Below are 24,484 nucleotides of genomic sequence, written 5' to 3'. Positions count from 1 at the left end.
GACCTGTTTAGACTATTCTACAACAATCTGAAACATGAATCGCTCGTCCAGTCAACAAATATTGATTATTCTGTGCAAGGTGCTGTCTGGGGTGTGGAAGCTATAATGCCGACAGAGCGAGTGGATTCCCATCCTGATGGGGGTGCAGCCTAATGGGGGCCCCAGTAGAGTGACATAAGGGAGGACAAAGGGATAGATTATAAACCCAGGACATCTGAAGCAAAATGGGAGCTTCGATGTGGTGGAGCAACGTATCAGTCCTTCAGACCATGGGGTCATTCCTTTTGCTTTAAATGTTGTAAGTCCACAAAATACACTTCCTGGGAGCAGGGATAAGTGACGCTTCTGTTGTCCACTCTACTCTCTGTCATACCAGTATGGCGGGTCACTGGGTAGTGATTATAATTCACTGCATGTGATACCGCTTGGACTCAGGCCAGCTAACTCTGTCTAGTTTGGGGCTCCATGCATGAGGCAAAGTGACAAATTATGAAAAAAGTAAGATATATGATCAAAGGTTATGGGGCACCTGGGTGTCTCAGTCGGTTGAGCATCCGACTGCCGCTCAGGGCATGATCTCACGGTTCATGGGTTTGAGCCCCGTGTTGGGCTCTGTGCTGACAGCTTGGAGCCTGGAGTCTGCTTCGGACTCTGTGTCTCCCTTTCTCTCTGCCCTTCTCCCACTCCCACTCTGTCTCTGTCTCTCTCTTAAAAATAAACATTAAAAAAATTCAAATAATAAGCTAGAAGGGGTTTGCTGATGTTATTACATAAGAGCCCGCAGACCGTCAAAGTGTAAACAGCTGATGTTAGGCTGAGAAACTCTTCTGTGGATTTGAGTCCAAATGTATTTGAGAAAAGGTCCCTACAACACAAAGGAAGGAGCATTACCATCATCAGTCAAACTATGTTGTTGTTGCCGTAAAACAAACACACGAGGAAAACAAGAGCGCTATCAGGGCTGGGCACACAGAGAGGCCTAAAAGCCGAGACTCAAATTCCAGTTTTAGTTTGTAAAGTATTTCCACGTTGGATATGTCCAAGTTTGGATGTGAGGAGAAAGAAAAAGAGGTCCCCTGAGGCTACATGCAGAGGAAGGGCTGTAGACACAGACAGACTAACATTCTGCTTCCTGCTTTTGATTTGATTTGATTCTTTGGAAAAACAAAACAAAACAGATCTAAGATTCGTCCCCGCACAGGCTGCCCGATGCCAGAGTACGTGGGCTTTGAAAAGATTCTGAGATTTCTGTCTCGTTGTGATCATATGTGCGGCCGTGCATGTAATATAAGCCAGACATGGCTTTCCCAAGTCCTACAGCCTTGACCTTCCCTGCCAGGGAAGGAGGCACTGTCCCTTGAAAGTCAGATATAACCAATTGATTGATATTTATTTTCTACTCTGTGCCTGACCGCAGGTAAGGTGCTTTCTCATAAGGTTGATCTGGGTGAGAAGCTGGGTTTGGGCATCTGGCCAAACTTGGGGATCCATCAGGGGCTATTGGGGCTCACACGCTTACCCCCAAAGACCTTGAACGGAGCATTTTCATAGACATTCTGAGTCTTCTCCCCACAGAAAATAGGAGAGTTTTGCTCCTCTTTTCTTTCCCATTTCCATTTGTTCACGTGTTTTTCATGTGTCCTAATAACCATATATTTCATTTTCCACCCATCCAGACTCCTTGCTCCTCCCCGTTCGGTCCGAGGAGAACTCGTAAATGTCATTGGTCACAAAGCCACTCTCCGCGCTCGCCAGAGTCACAAATCCACTTTCGGATGGGTTCACAGCCATGTTGTCATAGTCACAAGACACGTCATCGGGAGTGGCTTCCCCCGAACACACTCGGAATGAAATGTTCTTCAGGTCTGGCCGGGTCTCAGCTAAATCGGCTTCACTTTGTTTTCGTATGATGTTGTAAACCTCTAGGTCTGGGCTGTTCTCCCGGTGAGGAGAGGGCCAGATGGTGTGCTGCTCCTTCGTGCTGGGGCCTGGCTGCTCCCGTTTCCTAGGAGGGGAGAAAAGCAGGGCCGAGTATTTTAGAAAAGGGGATTAAGACCATCCCTGTGACTCCAGTTGAGGCAGAGGAAGCCATCTTGGGCAATCACTACACTGCTGTTCTCATCTACCGACACTTACAGGTCAGGGCTTGGGGTGGGGATGGGTAACAAAACAGGGAAGGGTTGTATTCAAAGTGAGTGCAGATCTCTCATTCACTGCTGCAAGAGCATAGAGCAGAGGTGGTTATTCTGGGATCCTCAGAGCTCCCAGAGGGTCTACAGCTAGAACTGGATGGGGGAAACTATCACATTAAAAAAAACTCATTTCCAAGTGAAAGTGAGCCTGCCCTTCAATTCTGAATGTAGGCAATAAACTAGAGTAGAATTAGTAGTATCTTTGACTTGATCACCAACAGAAATCACAGGTTATTTTCAAATCACATCACAGTTGTCATAGAGGCCTGAAAATATTTTACACTCATCTCTGTTTCAAAATTATGGTAATTATACCCACTACTAAACAAGGAAGAATTGATAAAGAAATGCATGTATTGCCGAATCACAATCTTTTTTGGAAATATTTTGCTAAACTGTTATATCAGTATAATTGCTTCCCTTGCAATCCAATATGTTTTATTGTATATATTTAAAGATATTGTTCTGGGAAGGAGTCCATAGGCTTCATCCGACTGCTACAGAGGTCTGTGGCACAAAAAAGGATAAACCCCTTGAGACAGACTCCAGCTTCAAAGTCACCATTCCCAAATCCTGGTGAGGAGGTAAATAGATAGAGTAAGGAAGGGAAATTAAAACAAACAAACAAACAAACAAACAAAAAAGCCAAGAAAACCAAAACCAAAACCAAAAAAAAAAAAAAAGACTACAGAGTAAGCAGGTGGAAAATATATTTGTAATTTTTAATTGAATTCTCTTTTTAGACCAAAGGGAATTAATTACTAAAAATAATCATAGAGCTAATATTTTTGACTGCTTACTGTATGTCCATTCTGTATATGAATTAATCCTGCTAATAATGCTATAAGGACGGTATTATTAAATGAAGCAAGTTCTACTGTTGACCCTTGAACAATGAAGGGGTTATGGGTGCCAACCTCCCACACAGCTGAAAATCTTCATGTAACTTTGACACCCCCCCAAACTGAACCATTAATAGCCTACTGCTGACCATAAGCCTTAATGATAAGTAAATAGTTGATTAACACATATTTTGCATGTTATATATTGTATCCTTACAATAAAGTGAGAAAAGAAAAGGTTATTAAGAAAATCACGGGGGTGCCTGGGTGGCTCAGTTGAATAAGCGTCTGACTTCAGTTTAGGTCATAATCTCATAGTTTGTGGGTTCAAGCCCCACATCGGGCTCTGTGCTGACAGCATAGAGCCTACTTGGGCTTCTCTTTCTCCCTCTCTCTGTACCCCTACCCTGCATGTGCTCATGATCTCTCTCTCTCTCTCTCAAAAATAAATAAATAGACATTAAAAAAAGAAAATCATAAAGAAAAAGTACATTTATAGTACTATACTGTATTTACTGAAAAAAAAAAAAAAACCCACACCATGTATAAGTGGACTCACACAGTTCAATCCCTTGTTGCTGCAGGGTCAACTGTGCATTGATAACTTACTCATTCATCTTAAATGGTCATCAAAGAGAGTCGAATCTTAAGCTGGACCTTAGTTTTTCTGTTGTAAAATGGGCATAGTGGCCTTCCTCTAGGTACGGCTTGATGATGGGGAATACAAAAGCAACTGAGAATAGCTGTGGATGCCTCAGAAATGGTGGCCCATGATTCATAAATAGAGGTGCTCTATACTACTTAGTGGAACTATTTGGTCACAGTCTATAATTGTATATTCAGTTAAACAAAAGTCAATTTAAAAGATTGAGCTATTTCATTTTGAATAAAGTGATTCCATTTCAGATGTTTGCCAGAAGGCCCCAGAATAGTTATTTTTTGATGGGTCACCATTTATTCCTTCACTCAACTAACAAACCTTTTTGGAGTGAGTGTATATAATCATGAAAGCACTTTGCTGAGTGATGTGTGGATACAAAGGAGGCAAATAACACAGTTTCCCCCAAGTCATGTAAAATCTTCCACACATGAAAATGAAAGAATATAAGATCACTCTCCTAATCACAACCAAGCCCAAATGCTTAGTCCTTCTGAATGTCCTGAGCCCATCAGGGAATCTACTCTCACATCTGCAGTGGTGATTCTCCTGGCGCTACTATGGCTTTTGAATGAAGTAAACAGAGCAATGCCCAAATCTCAAAGAGTCCAGAAGAGACAAAGGCTCACACAATGATGGTTTTACTTGCCTCCTTCTATAGATCCAAAGCCAACACACAACTGTGATGATCACGAGGAGAAGGACGATGCTGGGGATTAGAATGTAAGCAAGATTTAAGGCAGCTTCTGAAAAGAAAATCGCATATTATCAGCATTAGTGGTTTTTATGAGCTTCAAAATAGGCTTTAAAAAAGCATAATCCACAGAGTATTTCAAAGAGCGCATTCCTGGAAGGAAATAGTATACAGTTAGCAAAGTCTAGTTCCAATAAGTGAGCATTTTCTACCTGTCCTGTTATCCTAAGTAATAGAGAAAATGTTGGAGTCTCTTGCAAAATATCAGAAAGGTATTTTTTAAACTAAGTTTTGTTTTGTTTTGTTTTTTCCCAGAAGAGATTCTCTCTTTTCTTGTCCTCCATCTCTCTTAACAAAGCAGGGGCTGTTGGGCAGGGTTGATGTCTTTGGCTCTCAGAGCAGAAATGGTAGTTCCCGGGGCGCCTGGGTGGCTTAGTCGGTTAAGCGTCCGACTTTCGCTTAGGTCATGATCTCGCGGTTCGTGGGTTCGAGCCCCGCGTCGGGCTCTGTGCTGACTGCCAGCTCAGAGCCTGGAGCCTGTTTCAGTCTGTGTCTCCCTCTCTCTCTGATCCTCCCCTGCTCACGCTGTCTCTCTCTCTCTCTCTCCTAGAAATAAATAAAAATATTTTTAAAAAAAATGGTAGTTCCCAAGATGGGGCAGGGAAGAGGGAGGGAAGAAGAAGTCTCAGTGCTTTCACCAGGAAAGAGAACGTCATGTGAAGCCCATGAATCAGTCTGGAACCTTCCAACAAACCTGACTAAGGCTAATTGGATCCAGTTGGGGCCAAGAGCAGTGACCGTGGAGGACAGTCAGAGGCCTGCTACCCTGACCTTTCCTGTCCTTTAAGACTTAGAACCAAATAATTTTCTGTCGTGGGGCTTGAGGAGGAATCAAGGACTGGGGACTGACCCCTTCCTTACTCCCACTCGTCCAAGGTTCCCAACCTTCTAGACACTGTTGCTTTGTTTTCCTGTGAGGCCACAAACCTAATAACCACACACACATACAAAGAACCCAAACCAAAACCCACTTTCAATGCCACCATATAAACAATGAGCAATGAAAATGCCACCCACCTCTGGAGAGCACCGTGTCCTTTTTTCAAAGCATTTTAACACATTTTATCTGTTGTACAATAAAACATTTGACTGGCTTTCCTGCTTGGGTTCTGGAAGGGAGGCCCCAAATCTTTGGAATTTCTCAGGTAATAGGAGTAACTTTGTTAGGGGCGCCTGGGTAGCTTAGTCGGTTAAGCGTCCAACTTTCGCTTAGGTTATGATCTCGCGGTTCGTGGGTTCGAGCCCCGCGTCGGGCTCTGTGCTGACTACCAGCTCAGAGTCTGAAGCCTGTTTCAGTTTGTGACTCCCTCTCTCTCTGACCCTCCCCTGCTCACACTGTCTCTCTCTCTCTCCTAGAAATAAATAAAACATTAAAAAAAAAAAAACCTTATAAAAAAAAAAAAAGGAGTAACTTTGTTATTCAGGAGCCCCTCAGACCGTATCAGAGGTTATGCTGATGAGATGTCTCAGGAAGGGGGCTGCTGGGGTCTCAGGACAGAAACAGGGGTGGAGAGTGGGTTCAACTTCATGGCCACTGATCAAATCAATCACGCCTCTGTAATGAACACAGTGATGTGCCAGAAGGGTGATGAGGCATCCTTATTCCCCAGGGAGAGGACACAGAGGCCCCACACAGGACCCTCCCAGACCGTACCCTATCTGTTCCTTCAGTTGGTTGGTGGTGATTTGTATCCTTTACGATAAAATGCAGTCATAGATAGAGTATTTTCCTGAATTCCGTGAGTTGTTCTAGAGAGTTATCAAGCCTGAGGGGTGGTGGGCATCCTCCGGATTTGTAGCCAGCTGATCAGAAGTGGGGGTGGCCTCGGGACCCCTGAACTTGTGACTGATGTCTGAAGTGTGGACAATCTAGCTGCGGATTGTGCCCTTAACCTGTGGGCCCTGTCCTACCTTGGGGTGGCTAGTGTCAGAACTGAACTACAGTATTACAACATCCGGTTTCATCTGATGGACACAGGGAGGCTCGCGGATAGGTGAGAAACGTGGCATTACTTCTGTCATGCGGAACATTAAAACTAAAGCACAGAGCAATGAAGCATTTTTTTTAGGGTTGCCTAGCAATGCAAACCCAGATCTCCCTCCTGAGACTCCAGGTGAGAGCCGAGTTTGAAATTCCATCAGCGCTCCAATTTATCACCCCATTTTCTCCGATCCTTTTTATGATTCCAGTTGGGAAATGTTTTTGTCCCTTTCCTCTATTTGTTTCACAAGTGAATGTCGCGCAAGGACTGGTTTTCTCCCTCTTGTTCCTCCACGGTCATTCTCTCAGTACCCCACCCCCACCCCACAATTGCTGGGCACCCCCCAGCCTCATCCCCATGGAGGCATTTCACCTCCTGGCTAGTCTGCTTTTCCCCTGTGGCTTCACCAACAAAACCCAAAACTTCATGCACTTTCTGCAAAGTCACAGATGCCCTGTCTAGTTGACTTTTTAAGTAGCTGCAGGAAAGAACAAAGTAGGTAACGTAACCGTGGTAGTTTGTGATCCAGAGAGTCCTGTCATCTATTTTTCCCACGAGAGTTCCGTCCATACCTTTGTTTTCTCTAAAAGTCTCTTTGGCATCTTCTTTCCCCGTGTCTTCCGGAAGCACGGGTGTCACTGGCTCTGTTCCTTCACCTGGAGACAGACGCAGACTTGAGAACCCAGAGAAAGTGCTCATAATCCAGATATGAGGTCCAACCAGGTTGTAGGTAGGAATCCCAAAAAAAGAGTAGCTGTTTGACTGGGCCGTTTATAAGCATAGAAAAGTAAAGGGTTGAATTTGCTGGCTTACAGGTTCAATTGTCTTCATCTTCCTGGTGAGATATTTGCTGCCAAGAATCATGTACTGAAACAGACAGCAGGCAGCTGGCGTCAAGGCACATAAGATACAGAGGTGCCAAAGGGAAGAGCCCACGACTCACTTCTAGGAGCATAATTTATCCGATTGGCTCACTTCTTTTCTCATTAGATGGAATTATTCCTTTCAGATTGTCAATAATGACAAGTCACATCCCAAACTGAATTTGTGGTTGTTGCTTTTCAGCTTTGGGAGAAATAGGCAATGCCAGGGAGAGATTAATGATTACCTGGCAGGGCAGAGTGTGCATCTACTCCAAAAGGCATGATTTAACACCTGTGCTCTTTCTGTTGGAAAATCTGGTCTAAAGGGCATAGGGTTCTAAACCCATAAAGGGGGCGTGTGAAACAGTCCAAATGAACCCACATCTCAGATGATAGCTTACCTCCAGGCTTTGTAGAAGGAGCTGTTGGCCTCTCTGTGTCAGAAGGAAACAAATATGAAAATAATAAGTAAATTTCCATGTCATCTGAATGAAATTGACCAGATCATGGCGTCCACTTATTTACTCACTTAGTCTTCCAATAAACTTTATTTTATGTTACTCAATGCCAGGAACTGGGTTAGCAAGCCAAAAGAATCACTTTTGCATCAAGGCTAGCCTTCCCCCAACTTTACTTGGGTATTTTTTAAAGTATTTTAAAGTTTTATTTATTTTATTATTATTTTTTAGAATTTATTTTTGAGAGACAGAAAGAGCAGGGGAGGGACAGAGAGAGAGAGAGAGAGAGAGAGAGAATCCCAAGCAGGCTCCGCTTTGTCAACACAGAGCCTGAGGTGGGGCTGGTCTTCATGACTGTGAGATTATAACCTGGGCTGAAATCAAAATTCAGATGCTTAACTGACGGAGTTACCCAGGTGCCCCAAAGTATTTTAAAATTTTAAATATGGAAATTTCCAAATATAAACAAGAGTAGAAAGACTGGTATAATGAACCTTTATGTACCATCACTCAGCTTGAATTCTTGTCAACATATGGCTAATCTGGTTTCAATGGTAATCCCTCCCCTCCCCAGCTACACTCAGGCTTAGATTATTTTAAAGCCATCCTCCCCCCCCCCCCCCCCCCCCCCCCCCCCCCCCCCCCCCCCAAGGAAAGCAATCCAAGACATTTTAACAACTCTCACTTAGGGATGTTTTAGAGAGTAACAAACGCAATGTTCAAGCAGTGGAAGCGGTTGTAGGGGGTGTTGTAAGCAGACCATTGCTGGCCCCAAGGCAGATACTGGTGACCTAGAACCTGAGTCATTCAAAGTGTCGCAAAGAGCCTCAGGACGATCAGGTTGCACAGAAGATCTACAACGAATATTTTTACCTTTGACTGGGAGTGTGTCACCCCCAGGTACTGGCAGTAAATCTCTCATGCTAATGAGATGCTCTGGGATGGGGTCCTTAAGGGCGTGATTTTGGAATTCGCAGGACTTTAAGGCCATTCTGAAGTTTCATTCAGAAAGGAAACTTTTAATCATCTTCCAATAAGTGTGTGTGTGATGCAAATCCATTTACTTATTTAAAAGACCCACTTATATAGTGCCTGTTTATGATAGAAACATCATCATGTTCTAAGTGTTTTATAAAAACAAACACAACTTACCCTGATAACAGTCTAATGAAGTAGTTGCTCTTACTACGGGTGACTGAGGTACAGGGAGATTAAATAACTTGTCCAAATCTCATAGCTAGTGAGTAGCTGAACTGGGATTTGAACCAAATAAACTCAAATGAAAGTTTAAATTGCAAGGAGACAAACTCTACTAGGTCGTGGAGATGCAATAGCAAATGAGAATAGTTCCAGCCTCCATGGCTCTTATGCTCTATGGGATGGGCATAGCATATGGAAATACAGGATAATATTAACGAATACTAACTTCTGACATTACATTATAATACATATGTTATATTATATGTATTCAAGAACAGCACATGACCTATTCATTTTCTTGTCCCTCTATAGCTCCATCCATGGTGCAAAACTGCATTAAATGAGGCACAAGAATGCAGCATTCCATCACTCCCTGCGATGCATCTGCAATGCAGGGCCTCAGATGATTTGTCTTTGATTTTCACTGGATACACCTATGCCTTTCACAGACCTCAGAAGTAAGCGAGAGTTCAGCCCTGGCTAGCATGCCACTCATGCTACATCGTCAATGCTGTCAAGTCTAGTTTTAGATGTTATTCAACCAGTCTCTTGCTACTCTGGCATAATAGATAGTTTGCCTTCCTGTTGGGGCCGCCCTGGATGACCATCCCCTAGCCCATCAAGTGCAGGGATTCATTGCTCCGAAGTGCATGTTTCCAGACCTCATGTCAACCAGGTAGTGAAAGGCACAAACTGATAAATAGGCAGTTATAATACTGTGTGAGGTGCTCTGATCCCCCCAGGAGGAATATCTAACTCAGTTTTGAGGGGCCCTTGGAAAGTTTCCCAAAGGAGATTTTTTCTAACTTCTTATTTTGAAAAGTTCAGATTTATGAAAATCGGCTAGGATACTACAAGGAAAGCCCATATAGCCTTCTCCCAAAAGTTACAATTTTATCATATTTCATTTATTTAATTATTCTGTCTCTCTGTATCTCTCTATATTTATATCTATATATCTGTATTTTTATCTATATCTAAAACACACACAGAGATATGCATAACTTTTCTCCTAAGAATTAGCTGCAGACATGGTTACTCTTTACTTCTAAGTACTTCAATATGTATTTAAAAAGATGTGTGCGGAGCTGGGGGGAGTCTCTTATGTAATCACAGTACAGTGATCAGAACCAAGATATTGACGCTGATAGTCTATTACCTAATCTATGCACCGTATTCAAATTCTGCCAATTGTCCTAATGCTGCGCTTTATAGAAAACCGTCATCACCCTCCAGGATCCAATCCACGATCACCTGTTGACCTCAGCCATTCTGAGAGAAGGTGATGTTCAACGTGAACCCCAAAGGTGAGGATGAGTTGTCTGGGAAAGGGGAGGAGTGTTTCAAGCACAAGGAACAGAGTCAAGAGCTTTTGGGCAACTTCACAGAGTACAGAGGGGAATGGGGGTGAGGTGAAGAGAGCTGATCATTCAGCTTCTCGTATGGCTAAGGGGTGTGAACTCATTCTGGAGATGGGTGGCCACATAAAGACAACGTGTTAGTTTTTCTCCACATGCTCACCTCTCTCTGCCAGATCTAGTCTGTCCTGTGTCCCAGGAGCAGACATCTATGCACTGTGTTGTTGGGACACTCTCGCCTTTTCACTTCTGCTTGGGCTTAGCTGATGGGAGGCAGAGGTAGGAGAGCAGAGAGAGGTCCCAGGATTTATTCCCCAGGCTCCCTTCCTGCAACCACCACAGTTTGACAGTAGCTGCGTTATAGCTCCTGGTGGGTGGCTTCTCTTCCATGACCCCAGCCTCTCTCTGGGCTCTGCTAAAACCATTCTCTCCACTTGCTCCTTTAGGCTCAGGGGTAGTAACAGCGCCCCCTTGTGGCCAGTCCCTGGGCACCTCACCGTCTCTTGCTCTTTGCCACCCTTCTGTAAATATCCTTTCATTATACTCTACTCCTTAATCCTGTACATGTTTTTTTTTTTTTTTTTTTTTCCTGCCAGGACTCAGTATCATTCAGGTAATAGCAAAAGCAGCAAAGAATAGTGTGTATGTATATGAATATCATATTATGACTATTATATATATACACACACACGGTTCAAAGTTCAAAAATAAAAAGATCTGAAAACAACTTTTAAAATTGCATATGTCTTTTAAAAAATGTTTAAAAAGTACAACGTTTTAAACCACAGAGCCAATAGGACACAATCAACAGAAGTGATGGGAAGCCAGCTTGTGCTAAGTGCCTTGCTTTTAATGCTCTGAAGAGGCAACTTGCTAAGCCAGCCCTGGTCTCCCCACCTCCCTGCCTGAGCCAGCTCTGTGAGGCAGGAAGGCCGGCCTCTGCAGGGAAGAGTCCCCCTGGGGTGGGGTGAAGGTGGGGGAGAGGGAGGAAGAACACCTTTAGCGGCAAAAATCACAGTAAGAGCATAGTTCAATTCAAACCGTTTTCGAATGACAAGACTACTTAATCCTCAGCTAGATATAAGTAACCAGTCATTCTATTCCTGCCAGGAAAGCGGAGGACTGGGACTGAGCTGTGGCTTTAGGGATCTGAGAACCTTCAGGGACAGATAAAAAAGTCACATCAAGTTTAGACCTAAGTCAGTTACAATGGGGGAGTTTGGGAAACCCCAGCAGAGGGAGACTGCAGCCTTGAAGCCAGTTCAGAACCCTTAACAGATCTGGAAGCCAATGCCAGGTGAATTTGCAAGGCATCTGTAGAGGGTGGTTTAAGTCTGCTGCTCAAGGTGCCCGCTATCTGTCCAAGGCCAGTGAAATCAGTGTACTCCCTCATCTACCTCCTCGGGCCATTATTCTGTTTCTTTAAAGCTTCAGAAAGTAATGTCACGTGGCTGTCGGAAGACTTGCAGGAACCATGGCCAGCTTCCTTTCCTATTTCTTCTTTTTTCCAAGCTCCTACAGCCAACCTCACATGTGGAAAGAATAAGAATCTGTCCACTTAGACGGCTTTTTGTTTCCTGAACTGGTCATGATTCTCACTTTGTAAGACATAAATTAGACCCTTTCTTTTCTTCATCCCTCCTCTTAGCATCAGATCCTCCTCTCTTTAGCTAGAAGTCTCCTCCATGACGAACTGTCACTACCTTCCCCAGTGTCCAACACTGCTGGCATCCCCAGCAAGCTTTCTCAGAGAACACATAGCAAATTCTGGGAACTAGCAGCTGCTTATGAAGTAAGAGGGGAAGATGGGGATTCAGCCACAGGACTCGGGAAAAGATTCATTACCATCGGAATATTTGCAAATGAAATTGTTCTTCATGTTGCACTGGTCGTCATTCCACTGGAACATGTAGCGGCCCCCGATGCCAGCAGGTGCCGATGGCTGATGGTACATGACCACGCAGACCTCGCTGCCACACGAAGGCTCATCCACATACCAGTTCCTGCGGGAAAAGGGTCAACAACGGCGACAATTGGAGAAAGAAGCCCTAAGACTTTTCCCATCGAGTTCCATTGAGCCACGATTTTAGGATTCTGCTTCAGGAGACAATAACACAGAAAGAGAGGAATTGAAGCGTGGCCAATAAGTAGAACCACGTGCTTTCTAAGATGGACGTCACAATCAATCATCTGACACTTGCCACAGACTCTTTGCAGGGAGGAATATATTACCATAGGATGTCTGCAAAGTAATTATGAGAAAAAGCAGCTAGGAGGGCCTGTCTGGGATGATCTTACTGCTTGCTTTTTGCAAACTGGCTTTCGTTTCTCTTTGTTGTAGAAATCAGATGCACTAAAAAGAGGCCTGGCTCATCTCAGCCAGAGCTTGCCTTATTCGTATCTCTCTATGCTTTTCAACTGTCATAACTGCCTTACTAGCCCTAGGAAGTAGAAGGAAAATTCAAGCATCTGAGCTTGACTTTCCAAAATGGGGAGGCTCTCAAGGCAGGTGAGGGGGTGGGGACAGAGCAGAGGGCCCACCTAGTCTATTTCAGTTTTTATCTTGTTTTCACTTCATCAGGCGGAGGAGCCCCTCCTTCAGCCTCTGTTGCCACGTTTCTTGTCTTTGTTTTCCTAGCTCCATTAGCAGCCTGAGCCCCACTGTCCAGTGGTACTTGGAATTAAATGGCACTGCCACCCCGTTGAATATATGGGTGCCATTTTAGGGCCTTGGGTTCCATAGAGTCTAAATACTGTGAGCACTCACTGACTCAGGGCTGGGTTTCATAGTCTACATGTTTACCCACCCAAGCTGCTTCCTTCTGGGGCCCCGATCTTGCCCCCATGCTCAGATCACTTAGCTGGGCCCTGCTGCCTTGCCTGGATCTTGTCAGAGCCCCTCATCAGGAGGCAGCTGAGAGACAGATCTCATAGCACCTCAGTACGGCTCTGCTTGAGTGGCGTGTTGCCATCCACCCAAGGGAAGGTCCTTCGCTATGCCTCCTGGATTGAATTTGCCTGGACAACAACTGAATTTGCAACACTACTTGGACGATGTGCCTGGCTAGTTGGGGGCCCTGACTTGGGCTGGGCTCTGTACCCCATTCATTACCTCCAGGCCATTTTCTAACCCAGTTGGTAGACCTCCTAAATTGACTTGTCTTGTTCTCTTCCCCACTGGTCTTATGGCTTTATGTTATTTCATCTTACTGATGATGGAATGGATGGAATTTTATGCCTGGCACCTAGTTTGTGGACTTGAGCCAGGTGTCAGGCTTGGAATTCACTGATAGAAGAAGAGGCCAGGTTGTCAGGAGGAAGCACCCTATCACGCCATGGTTGGTACACATGGGGATAATTTTCCTGCTCTTCCAAAGGTGCCTCTGGCCATTTCATAGAGTTCCATACACTGGAGGAAGGAGAATATCCAAATATTATAAAATATGTTGGGCACAGGACACAAGGTGACATTGGTATTCAAAAACTTGAAATATCGTCAAGACTACCCATTACAGTGGGAGCATATTGAGCCCAGGTATTGAGTATAATTCTGGCCCAGGACCAGCTCACAGTGGGACCCACCCAGCAGTCATTTACCAGTCCTCAAATATATGACTTGAATAGCTGTCTTTGGCAGTTGGTATAGTCCCACATTGGTTTCTTAGCTCTGTGAGGTAAGAGCTGTGACAGTGGACAAGGTCAAGTGGAAGTTTCTGAAACTTCACTCTTCCCCAACCTCCCCAAAGCAGTAAATAAAAGAAACATATCTTATCCAGGGGAAGATGACAGAGAATGGTACCACCATGCTAGAGAATGCAAGGGTGTTATTTGCCATCATGTCTCTATTTAATTCACTAGTCTGGCTTCTACAAAAACCAGGCTGATCCTAAAGGATGACACTAGAGAAGCATAAATACAACTAAGTATAAGCTTCAATTACAGCTGCTGTGCCATATACGGTATCTTTGCTACAGCAGGTTAACTTGCCCTTGGATACTTACCATGTAGATCTGGTGAACATAATATTTTCCATCAGAAAGAGAACAAGAAACAGTTTGCATTCATTTGGAATGGACAACAATATACATTTATGGTCTTGCCTGAGGGCTATATTTATTTCCCAACCCTCTGTCATAATATGGTATGAAGAGATTTGGACTACCTACATGTTTTGTAGAAATTCACACTGGTCTGCTATATTTCTGACATCACGCTAATTGAACTGGGTGAGCTTAGTAAGACTCATGTGCTCCAGAGGATTACAGATAAACTCTATGAAGATTCAAGAACCTGACACTCCATGAAAATGTGTAGGTCTCTAGTGATCTAGGGAATCCCAGAACATCCCTTTCACGTTAAAGGACAAATACTGCATCTTGAAGCATCTTAGAATAATGTGAGGTAGGAAGCATAGCACCTTTGGGTACTAGAGGCAGCTATTTCACACTTGTGAATAGAGCTCTGGCCCATATACCAGCTGACATGAAAGACAGCCAGCTTTGAGTGAGAATAAGGACAAGAGCAGAATAAGGACCCTAAAGCAGGTCTAGGCTGTAGTGCAAGCAGACTTATGATCTAGCAGATCCTATTAGCAGAGGTATCCGAGCTGGGGAAAATAATGCCATACAGAATTTGTAACAAGCCCCAGTGAAAGAATCACAATGTAAATCCCTAGGATTCTATAGCAAGGCCATGTCTTCTGAAACTGAGAGATAACCGCCTCTTGCAAAGCAGCTCCTGGCTTGCTACTAGGCAAGGAGCACCAAGAGACCATGCAATCCAACTCACCCATCGTGAGTGCGGTACCGTCGGACACACCTAGTCCTGGGCTGGGCAGGCCCAGAATGAATCAACCCACTGTAAGATGGAAGAGGTATATTCAGTACCAGAGGGCACTGTATGGGCAGGTAGAGCAGGCTGCCACAGCACCTAGCACTGTCATTAGAAAGCCTCTTCTGCAGCTTACACCCACAGCTGCATAAGGGAACCCTTTATGACGAGCTGACAGAGGTGCCTGAGTTCTGTTCATGGATAGATCAGCCAAGAATACGGGTACGGCTCCCAGTGGATGGCTGCTACACTACAACCCCACTCAGAGTTGGCCTTGAAAGATAGAGTGGTACAAGGACATCCTCCCATTGGCCAGAGCTTAGATGGTATACTTAGTTAACTGCTTGCACAGAAAGAGAAGTTACGGGAGGTCAGAACATACTGGGACTCAGGGGTAAGGCAAAGAGTTTGGCCAGCTGATCAGGAGTCTAAAAGGAGAAAGAGGGGAAGACTGGGGATAAGCAACTCTTGGATAGAGCGGTGTGAATAGACATGTGGAACTAGGCATGAAGGAGAGGATCTATCACACGTTAAAATCCACCAGAAAGCATCTAGCACTGAAGAGGCACTAAACAACCAGAGAAACAAAATGACTGAGCCCGCTGATGTCAGCTAGCCTGGCATCGGCTGCCTCGGTGCCAGCACAGCAGACACTTGTTAGAGTGGCCATGGTGGCAGGGATGGGCTCAACAGTATCCATTCCCACTCACCAAGGCTGATAGCAACTGCCAAACGTCGAACCTGCCAGGAACAGAGACCAGAGCTAAGTCTCTAAAGGAACACAACCCTAGGACACCAGCCTGGCATCTGGGGGCAAGTTGACTGCGTTGGATTCCTTCCGTCCCGAAAGGGTCACTGATTCACTTTGACAAGGACAGACGTACAATCTGGGTATGCATTAGCCTCTCCTGCCCCAGGGGCTCAGTCAGCACCACTGTCCAGAGGCTCACACGGTATTTGATCTACCAGCACAGAATCCCAAATCACACCTCCTCGGACCAAGGCACCTACTTTATAGCAAAGGAGGTGTGGCCATCGGCTCGTTGCTGGGGGATTTACCAGTCATATGACATGTTGCACCATCTGGAAGTTGCCAGCCTGACAGAATGATGGAAGAACTTGTTGACGACCCAGCTGAAGTACTAGCTCAGAGGCAATACTTTGCAAGGGGGCGGCATCATCATCCAAACACCCTCCAAGACTCCAGTGTCATCCTGTGTCTCCAAGAGTAAGAATACATGATTCCGGGAGCCCGTGGGTAGAAACAGAAGGAGCCTTGCTCACCCTCATTCCTAGTGACCCACTTGGGGGACTTGTGCTTCTTATCTCTGCAGTGCTGGGCTCTATGGGTTTTAGAGGTCCTGGGACCCAAAGGGGAAATACTTCCACCAGAAGATATAGGCAAAGTTTTTTTTTTAATGCTCATTTATTTTTGAGAAAGTACAATTGGGGGAGAAGCAGAGAGAGAGGACCGGAGGATCCGAAGCAGGCTCTGAACTGATGGGCTGACAGCAGTGAGCCCGATGTGGGCCTCAAACTCACAAACTATGAGGTCATGACCTGAGCTGAAGTCGGATGCTCAACAGACTGAACCACCCAGGTGCTCCTGGAAAAATCTTATTAAACTAGGAGTGATGGCTGCCACTTGGGCACCCTGGGATCCTGTGTCCAGGGACCAGCAGGCAAGAAGAGCAGTGATCACCTTCGCAGGAGGTCACGGGCCCCAGTCGCAGGAGGATGTAGCTATGCTCTCACCCATCCTGGGCAGGGAGAATATGTCTACTTGGGTTCCTGCGGGTACTCACACACCCCATTCGGAGGGTAGATGGAAAGTGCAATCACTCCAGCCTGAGAAGTGCACATTGACTGGGGCACATTCCTTGGGGCTGAGGGTCTGGGTCCCTGCCACCAGGGAAGCCACTGAGGTTCCCTGAGCAGAGAGAGAGCGGAATCTAGCCTGGGCAGTAGAGGAGGGAGGTCAGTGAGTATCATGGGCTCGACTCCATGAGATCATGACCTGAGCTGAAATCAAGAGTCAGACCTTAACTGACTGGGCCCCCCAGGTGCCCCTAATCTGCATTCTTTTGATTGATAAGGAGTTTAAACATTTTTTCCCCCCATGTGACTGTTCGCCAGTTAGATTTTCTATTTTTCAACTGTCTGCTCAGGTCTTTTGCCTCTTTATCTTTTGGGGGTTTTATTGACTTACAGAAACTTACAGTGTTTTAATGATTTCTACAAACTCTTAATGGTAAAAAGGTAGTAACACTGTAATTTGTTACATTTTTTCCAGTCTATATCTGCCTCTTAAACTTTGCTATCTTTTGATGTTTATCCATGTCACTGAGTTTCTTAGGGAGGGACAATGGCAACGCCATGGTGCCAGGGTGTGGTGTGAAATGAGTAAGTCCCAATGCTGTGGGTTTACAAGGGTCCTCCAAAATGCAGGTTTCTTCAAGTCCCCTCTTGGCCCATCCGGACCTACTTCCTGTGGTCTGGAGCCCTATACTGAGTCTTAGCTCCACAGACCTTCAATTTCTCATTGGGCTTCTAATCCAAAAGGCTGGAGAGCCAGAACCATTTGACTTCAGGCATCACCTGCTATGAAAACAATGCTCCTGGGCCACATCCACCTGGACAGAGCTCCTGGGACATGAGGTGGGCACAGATCCAGGCTGAGTCCCCACCTTCACCACACTGCTTTGCTCAGTGGCTCTTCTGGTGCTGTCTTCTCAGGGCTCTGCCTGGCTGGGTCTTCTCCTCTTCCCCACTGACCTGGCACCACGACTGAGCCCGCCTCCTTTTAGACTTACCTCAGGTGAGTCGGCTGCCGTGGGTCCCACACGCTTACCTGAACGTTGATGTGCTGCCGTCGGTCCAAGCGTAAAGGTCCTGGCAGGCTGTGCTATTGCTTTGTCTCTGCTCACGCCTCCTGAGCCCAATCCAGAAGTCACCATCAGACGCCAGCAGGTTTTCAATGAACTTTTCTATCAGTCTCTGTTCGTCCTCAGACTCGATGCTCACCAGCTGGCCTCCATCCCTACTGCAGGCTGCCTTGGCTTCCTCAAAGTTCAGTCTTCGAGAAGCATCGTGGAAGTAAATGACTTTATAACAAGGCTTCTGTGTCCCTCCTCTGCAGACTGGCTGCCCTAGAGAAAAAAGAAGCCGCCCGATTTCAGTATTCCCCAAAGTATACCAGGGCAGGGTGCTTGGGGGCCTGGGAAGGGAGCTACCCCTGGGCAGGGATTCTGATGACTCATCAGTAGACTGTATAAAGTCATTTCACTTCTCGGAGCAAATGAACACCCCTTCCAGCATGGAGATGCAGTGATTTAAACCTTGATGCCTATATCATGTAAGAACTCCACATTTCGTTCCTTCCATTACAGATCCTTGAAAAGCAGACATTTCTGACTATCCTTTAGAAGAGAGGTAGATGAAGATTTACGGTTTCACTGCAAGCCACGCATCTAACAGTTGCAAGTCATCAGGAAGACTCAGGAGATAGTGTGGTTCAGTGTGAGCTACCTCTGTTTGGGGTTTCCTTCAGGTAAGAGAGGTATTCTGAAGTTGGGCGGGGGCCTGGAACCCTCTGCCTAGGTAGTTGGACTGAGATGTCACCCAGTCTGCGGTGTAAGCAGAAGCTAAGTGCGTCAGGTCAGTGCGGTTTTCTGCTATTGATTCTGCCTAAAGACACAGTTAAGTTGTACTGAATTCTCACCATGTGGCATGAACGATGCTGAGGGCTTTTACGTTTACATGCATTATCTCACTGAGCTCTCTTAATCATCCTGTGCTGGAGATTTGTTTATGCCCCATTTTACAGATGCACAAGCTGAGGCCGAGAGGAATTCAGTGATTTGGCAAAGGCCACATAGCTATCAGGATCTTCACTGGAGTCAGAAGTCCCTTCTGATTACAAAGTCAAGGCCGCCACCACTGAACTGTGCTGCGCAGTTCCCACTCCACCGCCATTTCAGGCTGCACTGGGAGCCTCTGTCACGTGTCTTACCTGCCTGACACCCTCAGGGCTGAATACCACCTCAGACAAATAGGATAGTAGGATAGGATTCTATTGAGGAGTCACTACAACCCGCCCTTGCTGGCATCGGGGTGCCCGAAGCCTTGCTGCGCGGGAACTGCGCTCGGTGCTGGGAACACAGAAAGGAATACGCGCTCCTCGGCCGCAGAAGCACACAGCCTCTGTTTCCGGACCCAGCCCTACAAGTGAAAACCACCTTTCAGCCCGGGGAGTCCCTCGCAGTGCAAGAGCCAGACTGGGGGCTGTGGGTGTGAATTCCGACCACAGAGGGAAGGATGAAGGGTTTTGGTTTGGCAACCTCTTCCCAGCCCTCAAGGAATGTTCTCATTTTCCTAATTTGTTTTGCAGCCGTGCAGCGAACCAGAGAGCTTTCACTATTCCCAATACTGTCCAGAATACGGGGCAAAGGCTGCACTTAACCGCATGGTCAGGGCTGCCTGGGAGGGGAGCGCATAGGGATAACCCAGGAGACTCCTGTGAAGTCTTGTTTCTGTTGCTTCTTTGATCGCTTTTGTAAGGATGTTCTCAATAAGCAACGAGTTATAAGAGTTTTGCACCTCCTCCCTCTTCTCTGATATCTCCTGCCACTGCTTAGAACTCCAACGGGACTGGCCCACCAGCAAATGCGGAGGCCTCAGCGGCAGGACGTTTGCTCGCAGGAGGTGTTGGGGAGAGGGTGAGGGCCGAGGGTGTGGCTGGGGTGCTGCCTGCTGAGAACCCTGGCCCCGCCCGGCACTTGTGATTCTTTAAAGGTGGCTCCCAATGAGGGAGCAGAGGGAAAATGAGCCCCAGGGGCCCCCAACCTGGCCACGGCAAGGCAGAAGCTGGAGCTGAATTGACTGGCAGTCTCGGCGCTTCTACCCTTGGCTTACCAAGGGAAAAAATAACACCTTAAACGAGTTTCCTGTAGGTCTGGCCAGGCTCCGCGGCGCAGGTCGGGGGGTGAGAGCCGGACCGAGGGCCAGAGCTGGAAGGATGCCTGAGGCGCATCTGGTTCCCGGCTTCAGGAAGTGTCTCTCTTTTCTCTTTTGCAGGAAGGGGAAGGGCGAGGGCTTCTGTTCCCCGCGACCCAGGACAAAGGCTATGCAGCCCTAACCCAGGCAGCTCAATTCAGATGCACCCCCCACCCCCAACCTTCAGCCGCCTCGCAGCCCACCCCCATCCTGGAACCAGCTTTAGATCCTTTCCATCAGCTCCGCAAGCAGGGGTAACGCAGTGGCGGCTGTCATCTCCTCCGTCCCCCACGGCCAATCTGTCGGCGCCCCGGGGACCTGAGAAAGGGGTACGGACATCCCCCCCCCCCCATGCAGAACAATCACTGTACCTCCTCTGAGGTCCGAGTCCGAGGCTGCAGCGACACGACAGGAGGAAGGAAGCAGAAAGTCATTCCCCTGAGCGAGCAGGGGCTTGTCCCGCGCGAACGAGGTTTCTTTCCCGATCTCTAAGCGCTCGGGTTCCAGAGCTGGACCCGGCCGTCCTCCCCGCCTCGCCCCCCCGCGAGAAGAGACCAGGAGTAAGCGGCTGGGTGCCCCGCGCAGCCGATTCAGAACTCCCACCGCAGCCGCCGTCTCCGGGAGCAGAGCTCTCCCCTGCGGGCCGGGGGCGAGCTGGTGAGCCCGCCCGGCGCCGGGGTCCCGGCAACGACGGCGCCGCCTTCAGAGGGGCGGGCCGAGGGGGCGCCTCCTGGGGCAGATTTGCGCCCCCGGCCCCCCAGCCTATGTCCCCCACCGCCTGGAACGCAGGGCAGGGAACGGACTTTGAGTGTCCCCGGATACCCAGGGACTCGCGCCGGTCTTAGCCCCTGGGGCGCGCAGGAGGGCCGTGACCTCCAGCCGGGCGGGGACCCCCCCCCAGCCCCTGCAGAGGCCGGAGAGGAGGCGCGGCGGGCTTGAAGCCGGCCAGCGGAGCTGGGGCGCAGCGGGTGCCTCTGCGGAGCGCGGCCGGGAAGCAGCCCCCGCCCCAGCGCGCTCACTCACCGCTCAGCAGGCGGCCGGGGGCGCCCCGGGGCGCCGCCAGCAGCGCGGCCCACAGCACGGCCTGCAGCGCGGCTCCCGGCTGCATGGCCCGGCTCGGGTGCGCCTCGGCGGGGCGGCGGAGGGACCCGCAGCTGCGTGCGCCGCAACCGCCACGGCCGCATCTCCCGAGGACCCGCGCACCCGGCTCCCGGGGGCGGCGGGGAGGGCGCGGAGCCGGCGCGCCGCCCCCCGCCCCCCGGGACGTCACGGAGGGGAGGACAGCCCCGCAGCTGGCCCGCCCCCGACGGCCTCCTCCCGCGAGCGCGGCGCCGAGGACCCGGCCGGCCGGGGCGGGGCGGAGCGAGCCGGGGAGGGGAGCCGCCTCCCCGCCGCCCACCCCCGCGCCCGCCACGCCCGGGGCTTCGCACCGAGATCCTGCGTTTGCCCAGGGCGCAGGGCCGAGGACCGTCCCAGTCTGGTCTATCTGAAACCTGATGAGAGCACTGTGGCTAAAATCACGAGCACAGCTCAACCCCACTCCCGGGAGACTTGGCCAAATGCACGCGGCGCCCCAGGCTCTGCAGTGTGGCCCAGTGGCACAGGCGAGGCACCGAGCCCTCCCTGCGGCTCCGTGGGCTGCAGTCCGGGCACAGAACAGATGCTCAAGTGGGCAGTGTGCCAGGCAAGTTACGGGGTAGCGGAGATAGTGTCCAGAGGCGGTGGCTAAGTTGGGGTTCTGGCTGAGATCGCTGCCTCTGAAGTCGAAAGGTGTCCCTGGAGGCAGCACGGAAATAATACTGCTCTTTGCACCCCACCTGTTGCTGGGGGTGGGGTGGGGGGGGGGAGTTGCAGATTGTAGGAGAGGGAGGAGCCTCCCTAGGACAGAGTGATCCCTCTCTCTCTGAAGATTTCCTCACCAGCTCAGCCCTCGATGCGTGTGCTCCGTCTTCTAAACTGCGCAACAGTTGTGTTTCACATTTGCTTCTTATAGTCAAGTGTTTTCAAATAATACTCAAATAACGAGGCGAGCCTTCTGTCCCGAAACTATAGTGCTAAGTGGCCGAAGGTGCGTCTGGTCGCCTTGCCCTCCCTCTCCTCCTCTGCTGGGAAGCCCTGCAGAAGCCTCGTGTGAGCTGCAGACTTCTGGGGTTTGGTCTCAGCGTGAGCCACTTCACTGTTGAGGAAGAGGACTGAATACAGCCCCGGGGAGGGGGAAGAGGAGGGGGGAGGGGGAGGGGGGAAGGATCTAGTTCCGTATCCGCGGCTAATATAGGGAAGCCCTTCGACGGCAGAAAAAAGCATCAGCGGAATGAGGCCTGACCTTTCATGGCAAGCTTTTTTACAGCCGTCTTTATGCCTGAATTAGAAGATCTCCTATCCAACATTCATCCTTTCTAGAAATTCCTGGTTCTCAAAACGAAAAGGGGACTGCTATGGTGAAGTGAAACATTCAAAGTGGCATCTGATGTTCTGCTTTTCTTCAAAGTCTGGGTGGCCTTTGGCAGATCCTTTGTCTAAGTATCAATGAGCTCTCGGTGTCACTCAAGGTTACCTTAAGAGTTTTGGGAAGGTTTGGTGGGGCAAATAGACCTGTAAGTGTGCAGATACCTGGTTACTTAATGTCAGTTGAAAAGGATTTATTTCCAGTACCACAGCATCTATTACAACATAGGGGAGCTGTTTCGTTGGCCCAAGCAATTAAATTGTGCCCTGACTTCTCCCTTTGATGCCCTGGCCCTTGGTCCCCATTGCCTTTGTTAAGGTACGTGGTCAACCTAACGTGCCAGATCCCGAGAGCAACTGCGCTTCTCCACAGCTCCTGTGGCCACACCCTTTACCGTGTGATTTGGCAATTCTCGTCCTAAAGGGGCTGAGTAAATTTCCTCACCCCCTTGTCTTTGACATGTGACTTGTCTGGCCAAGGGAACAAGCCAGAGGTTTCTGAGCCTAGACTGGAAAAGGCCTCACATGTTCCTATTTGTTCTTTTGCTTCTCTGCCACTGTCTGAGAGGAACATAGCTCCACCATCCCACTGGTCCACGTACATCCCAAAGAAGATGGAGCAGGGGCGCCTGAGTGTCTTAGTTGGTTAAGCGTCCGACTTTCGCTTAGGTCATGATCTCGCGGTTCGTGGGTTCGAGCCCTGCGTCGAGCTCTGTGCTGACAGCTCAGAGCCTGGAGCCTATTTCAGAGTCTGTGTCTCCCTCTCTCTCTGACCCTCCCCTGCTCACACACACACACACACTCTCTCTCTCTCTCTCTCTCCTAGAAATAAATAAAAAAATTAAAAAAAAAAAAAAAGAAGAAGATGGAGCAGAGCCGCCTCAGTGGAGCAACAGACAGGAGAAGCCGATTCCCCCCCCCACCCCACCCCCGCCAAGAAAAGAGCTGCCCCTGGGCCCTAAGGGCCCAGCTAACCTGCAGATATGTGAGCAGTAATAAATGTTGCAGATCACTTTGTTATATTGTTGCAGCAAATACCAACCATTACACCAGGTAATGCAGAGTCCTGCCAGCTGGGGAAGGCTGGTTGGCTCACTTGGAAGAATTTTTCTTGTTGATGTTATCTTGGTCCAGAGTCCCATCCTTAGGTTGACAAGCCCAAACCCACTCTAACAGATGTATTTACACATTGAGAAATATTATGGTCACGCAAACCGATGTTGGCATTAAGTGTGTTGAGCACACACTCTACCTCTGGGCCAGAGATGTCTCAGAGAGCATGGCATCACAACAAGGGGACTTAGTTATATGATTTGAAGGTTAAGCTTTGATGGCCTGCGATGTCCCACTTTACAATAGAACTCTATCTGGCAAATATATATGTGTGTGTGTGTGTGTGTATGGCATATATATCAATATCTATATTTGCCAGATATATATATATATATATCTCAAATATATCAATCACCCTGATGGGGTACCTTTTATTCCTGATAGTGCCGAGATGAGATTGCCAATTTGTCATTTTCTAAATGTCCCTTTTCTAGGCCTGACTACCTTCCTCTGTTCAAAAGATTTTTTCTCCAGTGAGTGATGTGGCCGGAACACTAGCTGTCCACTAATATCCATTCTCCACTTCTTCTAGTAGGGGTCCTAAATGTTAACTAGGCAGATGATCCCCCACTTAATGGCCATTTCCCAGCCTCCCTTGCGGTTTGGTGTGTCCCTGTAATTAAGTTCTGACCAGTGGGTCAGCCACGCCTCTGTGGGTGCTGTGGGGTGGGAGCTGCCTCTGATGGGAGTCATGTCCATTAGTGGCAGGTGAGGGCCATGAGCGAAGTGAATGGTGGTCCTCAACAGAGCTGGGAGCTTCGGTTGAGCACCGGAGCACAGCATACAACCCTGAG

The 24,484-nt window shown here is 48.2% G+C and overlaps 1 protein-coding gene across 1 annotated transcript; it reads right to left on the bottom strand.

The window, feature by feature from the left end:
* Nucleotides 1-803: 803 nt before the first annotated feature.
* Nucleotides 804-21,240, bottom strand: LAYN (layilin). Its single transcript, XM_039229226.1, has 8 exons — nt 21,156-21,240; nt 20,504-20,527; nt 17,989-18,286; nt 12,153-12,310; nt 7,693-7,725; nt 7,001-7,084; nt 4,342-4,438; nt 804-2,005 (listed from the first exon to the last, which is right to left on the bottom strand). The coding sequence occupies exons 1-8, from the start codon at nt 21,238-21,240 to the stop codon at nt 1,642-1,644; spliced, it is 1,143 nt and encodes a 380-aa protein (XP_039085157.1). The 3' UTR covers nt 804-1,641.
* Nucleotides 21,241-24,484: the final 3,244 nt, after the last annotated feature.

Source organism: Hyaena hyaena, unplaced genomic scaffold, assembly GCF_003009895.1.
Source record: "Hyaena hyaena isolate Hyena2069 unplaced genomic scaffold, ASM300989v1 scaffold_36, whole genome shotgun sequence".
NCBI classification, from domain to species: Eukaryota; Metazoa; Chordata; class Mammalia; order Carnivora; family Hyaenidae; genus Hyaena; species Hyaena hyaena.
This window is presented reverse-complemented; position numbering and strand designations above follow the sequence as displayed.

Coding starts and splice junctions, on each gene's coding strand:
- LAYN (XM_039229226.1), bottom strand. CDS start 21,240: ATGCAGCCGGGAGCCGCGCTGCAGGCCGTGCTGTGGGCCGCGCTGCTG. Junction 4,439..7,000: donor GACTTTTAGAGAAAACAAAG/GTATGGACGGAA, acceptor TTTTCTTTTCAG/AAGCTGCCTTAAATCTTGCT. Junction 2,006..4,341: donor CTTTGGATCTATAGAAGGAG/GCAAGTAAAACC, acceptor CTCCCCTCCTAG/GAAACGGGAGCAGCCAGGCC.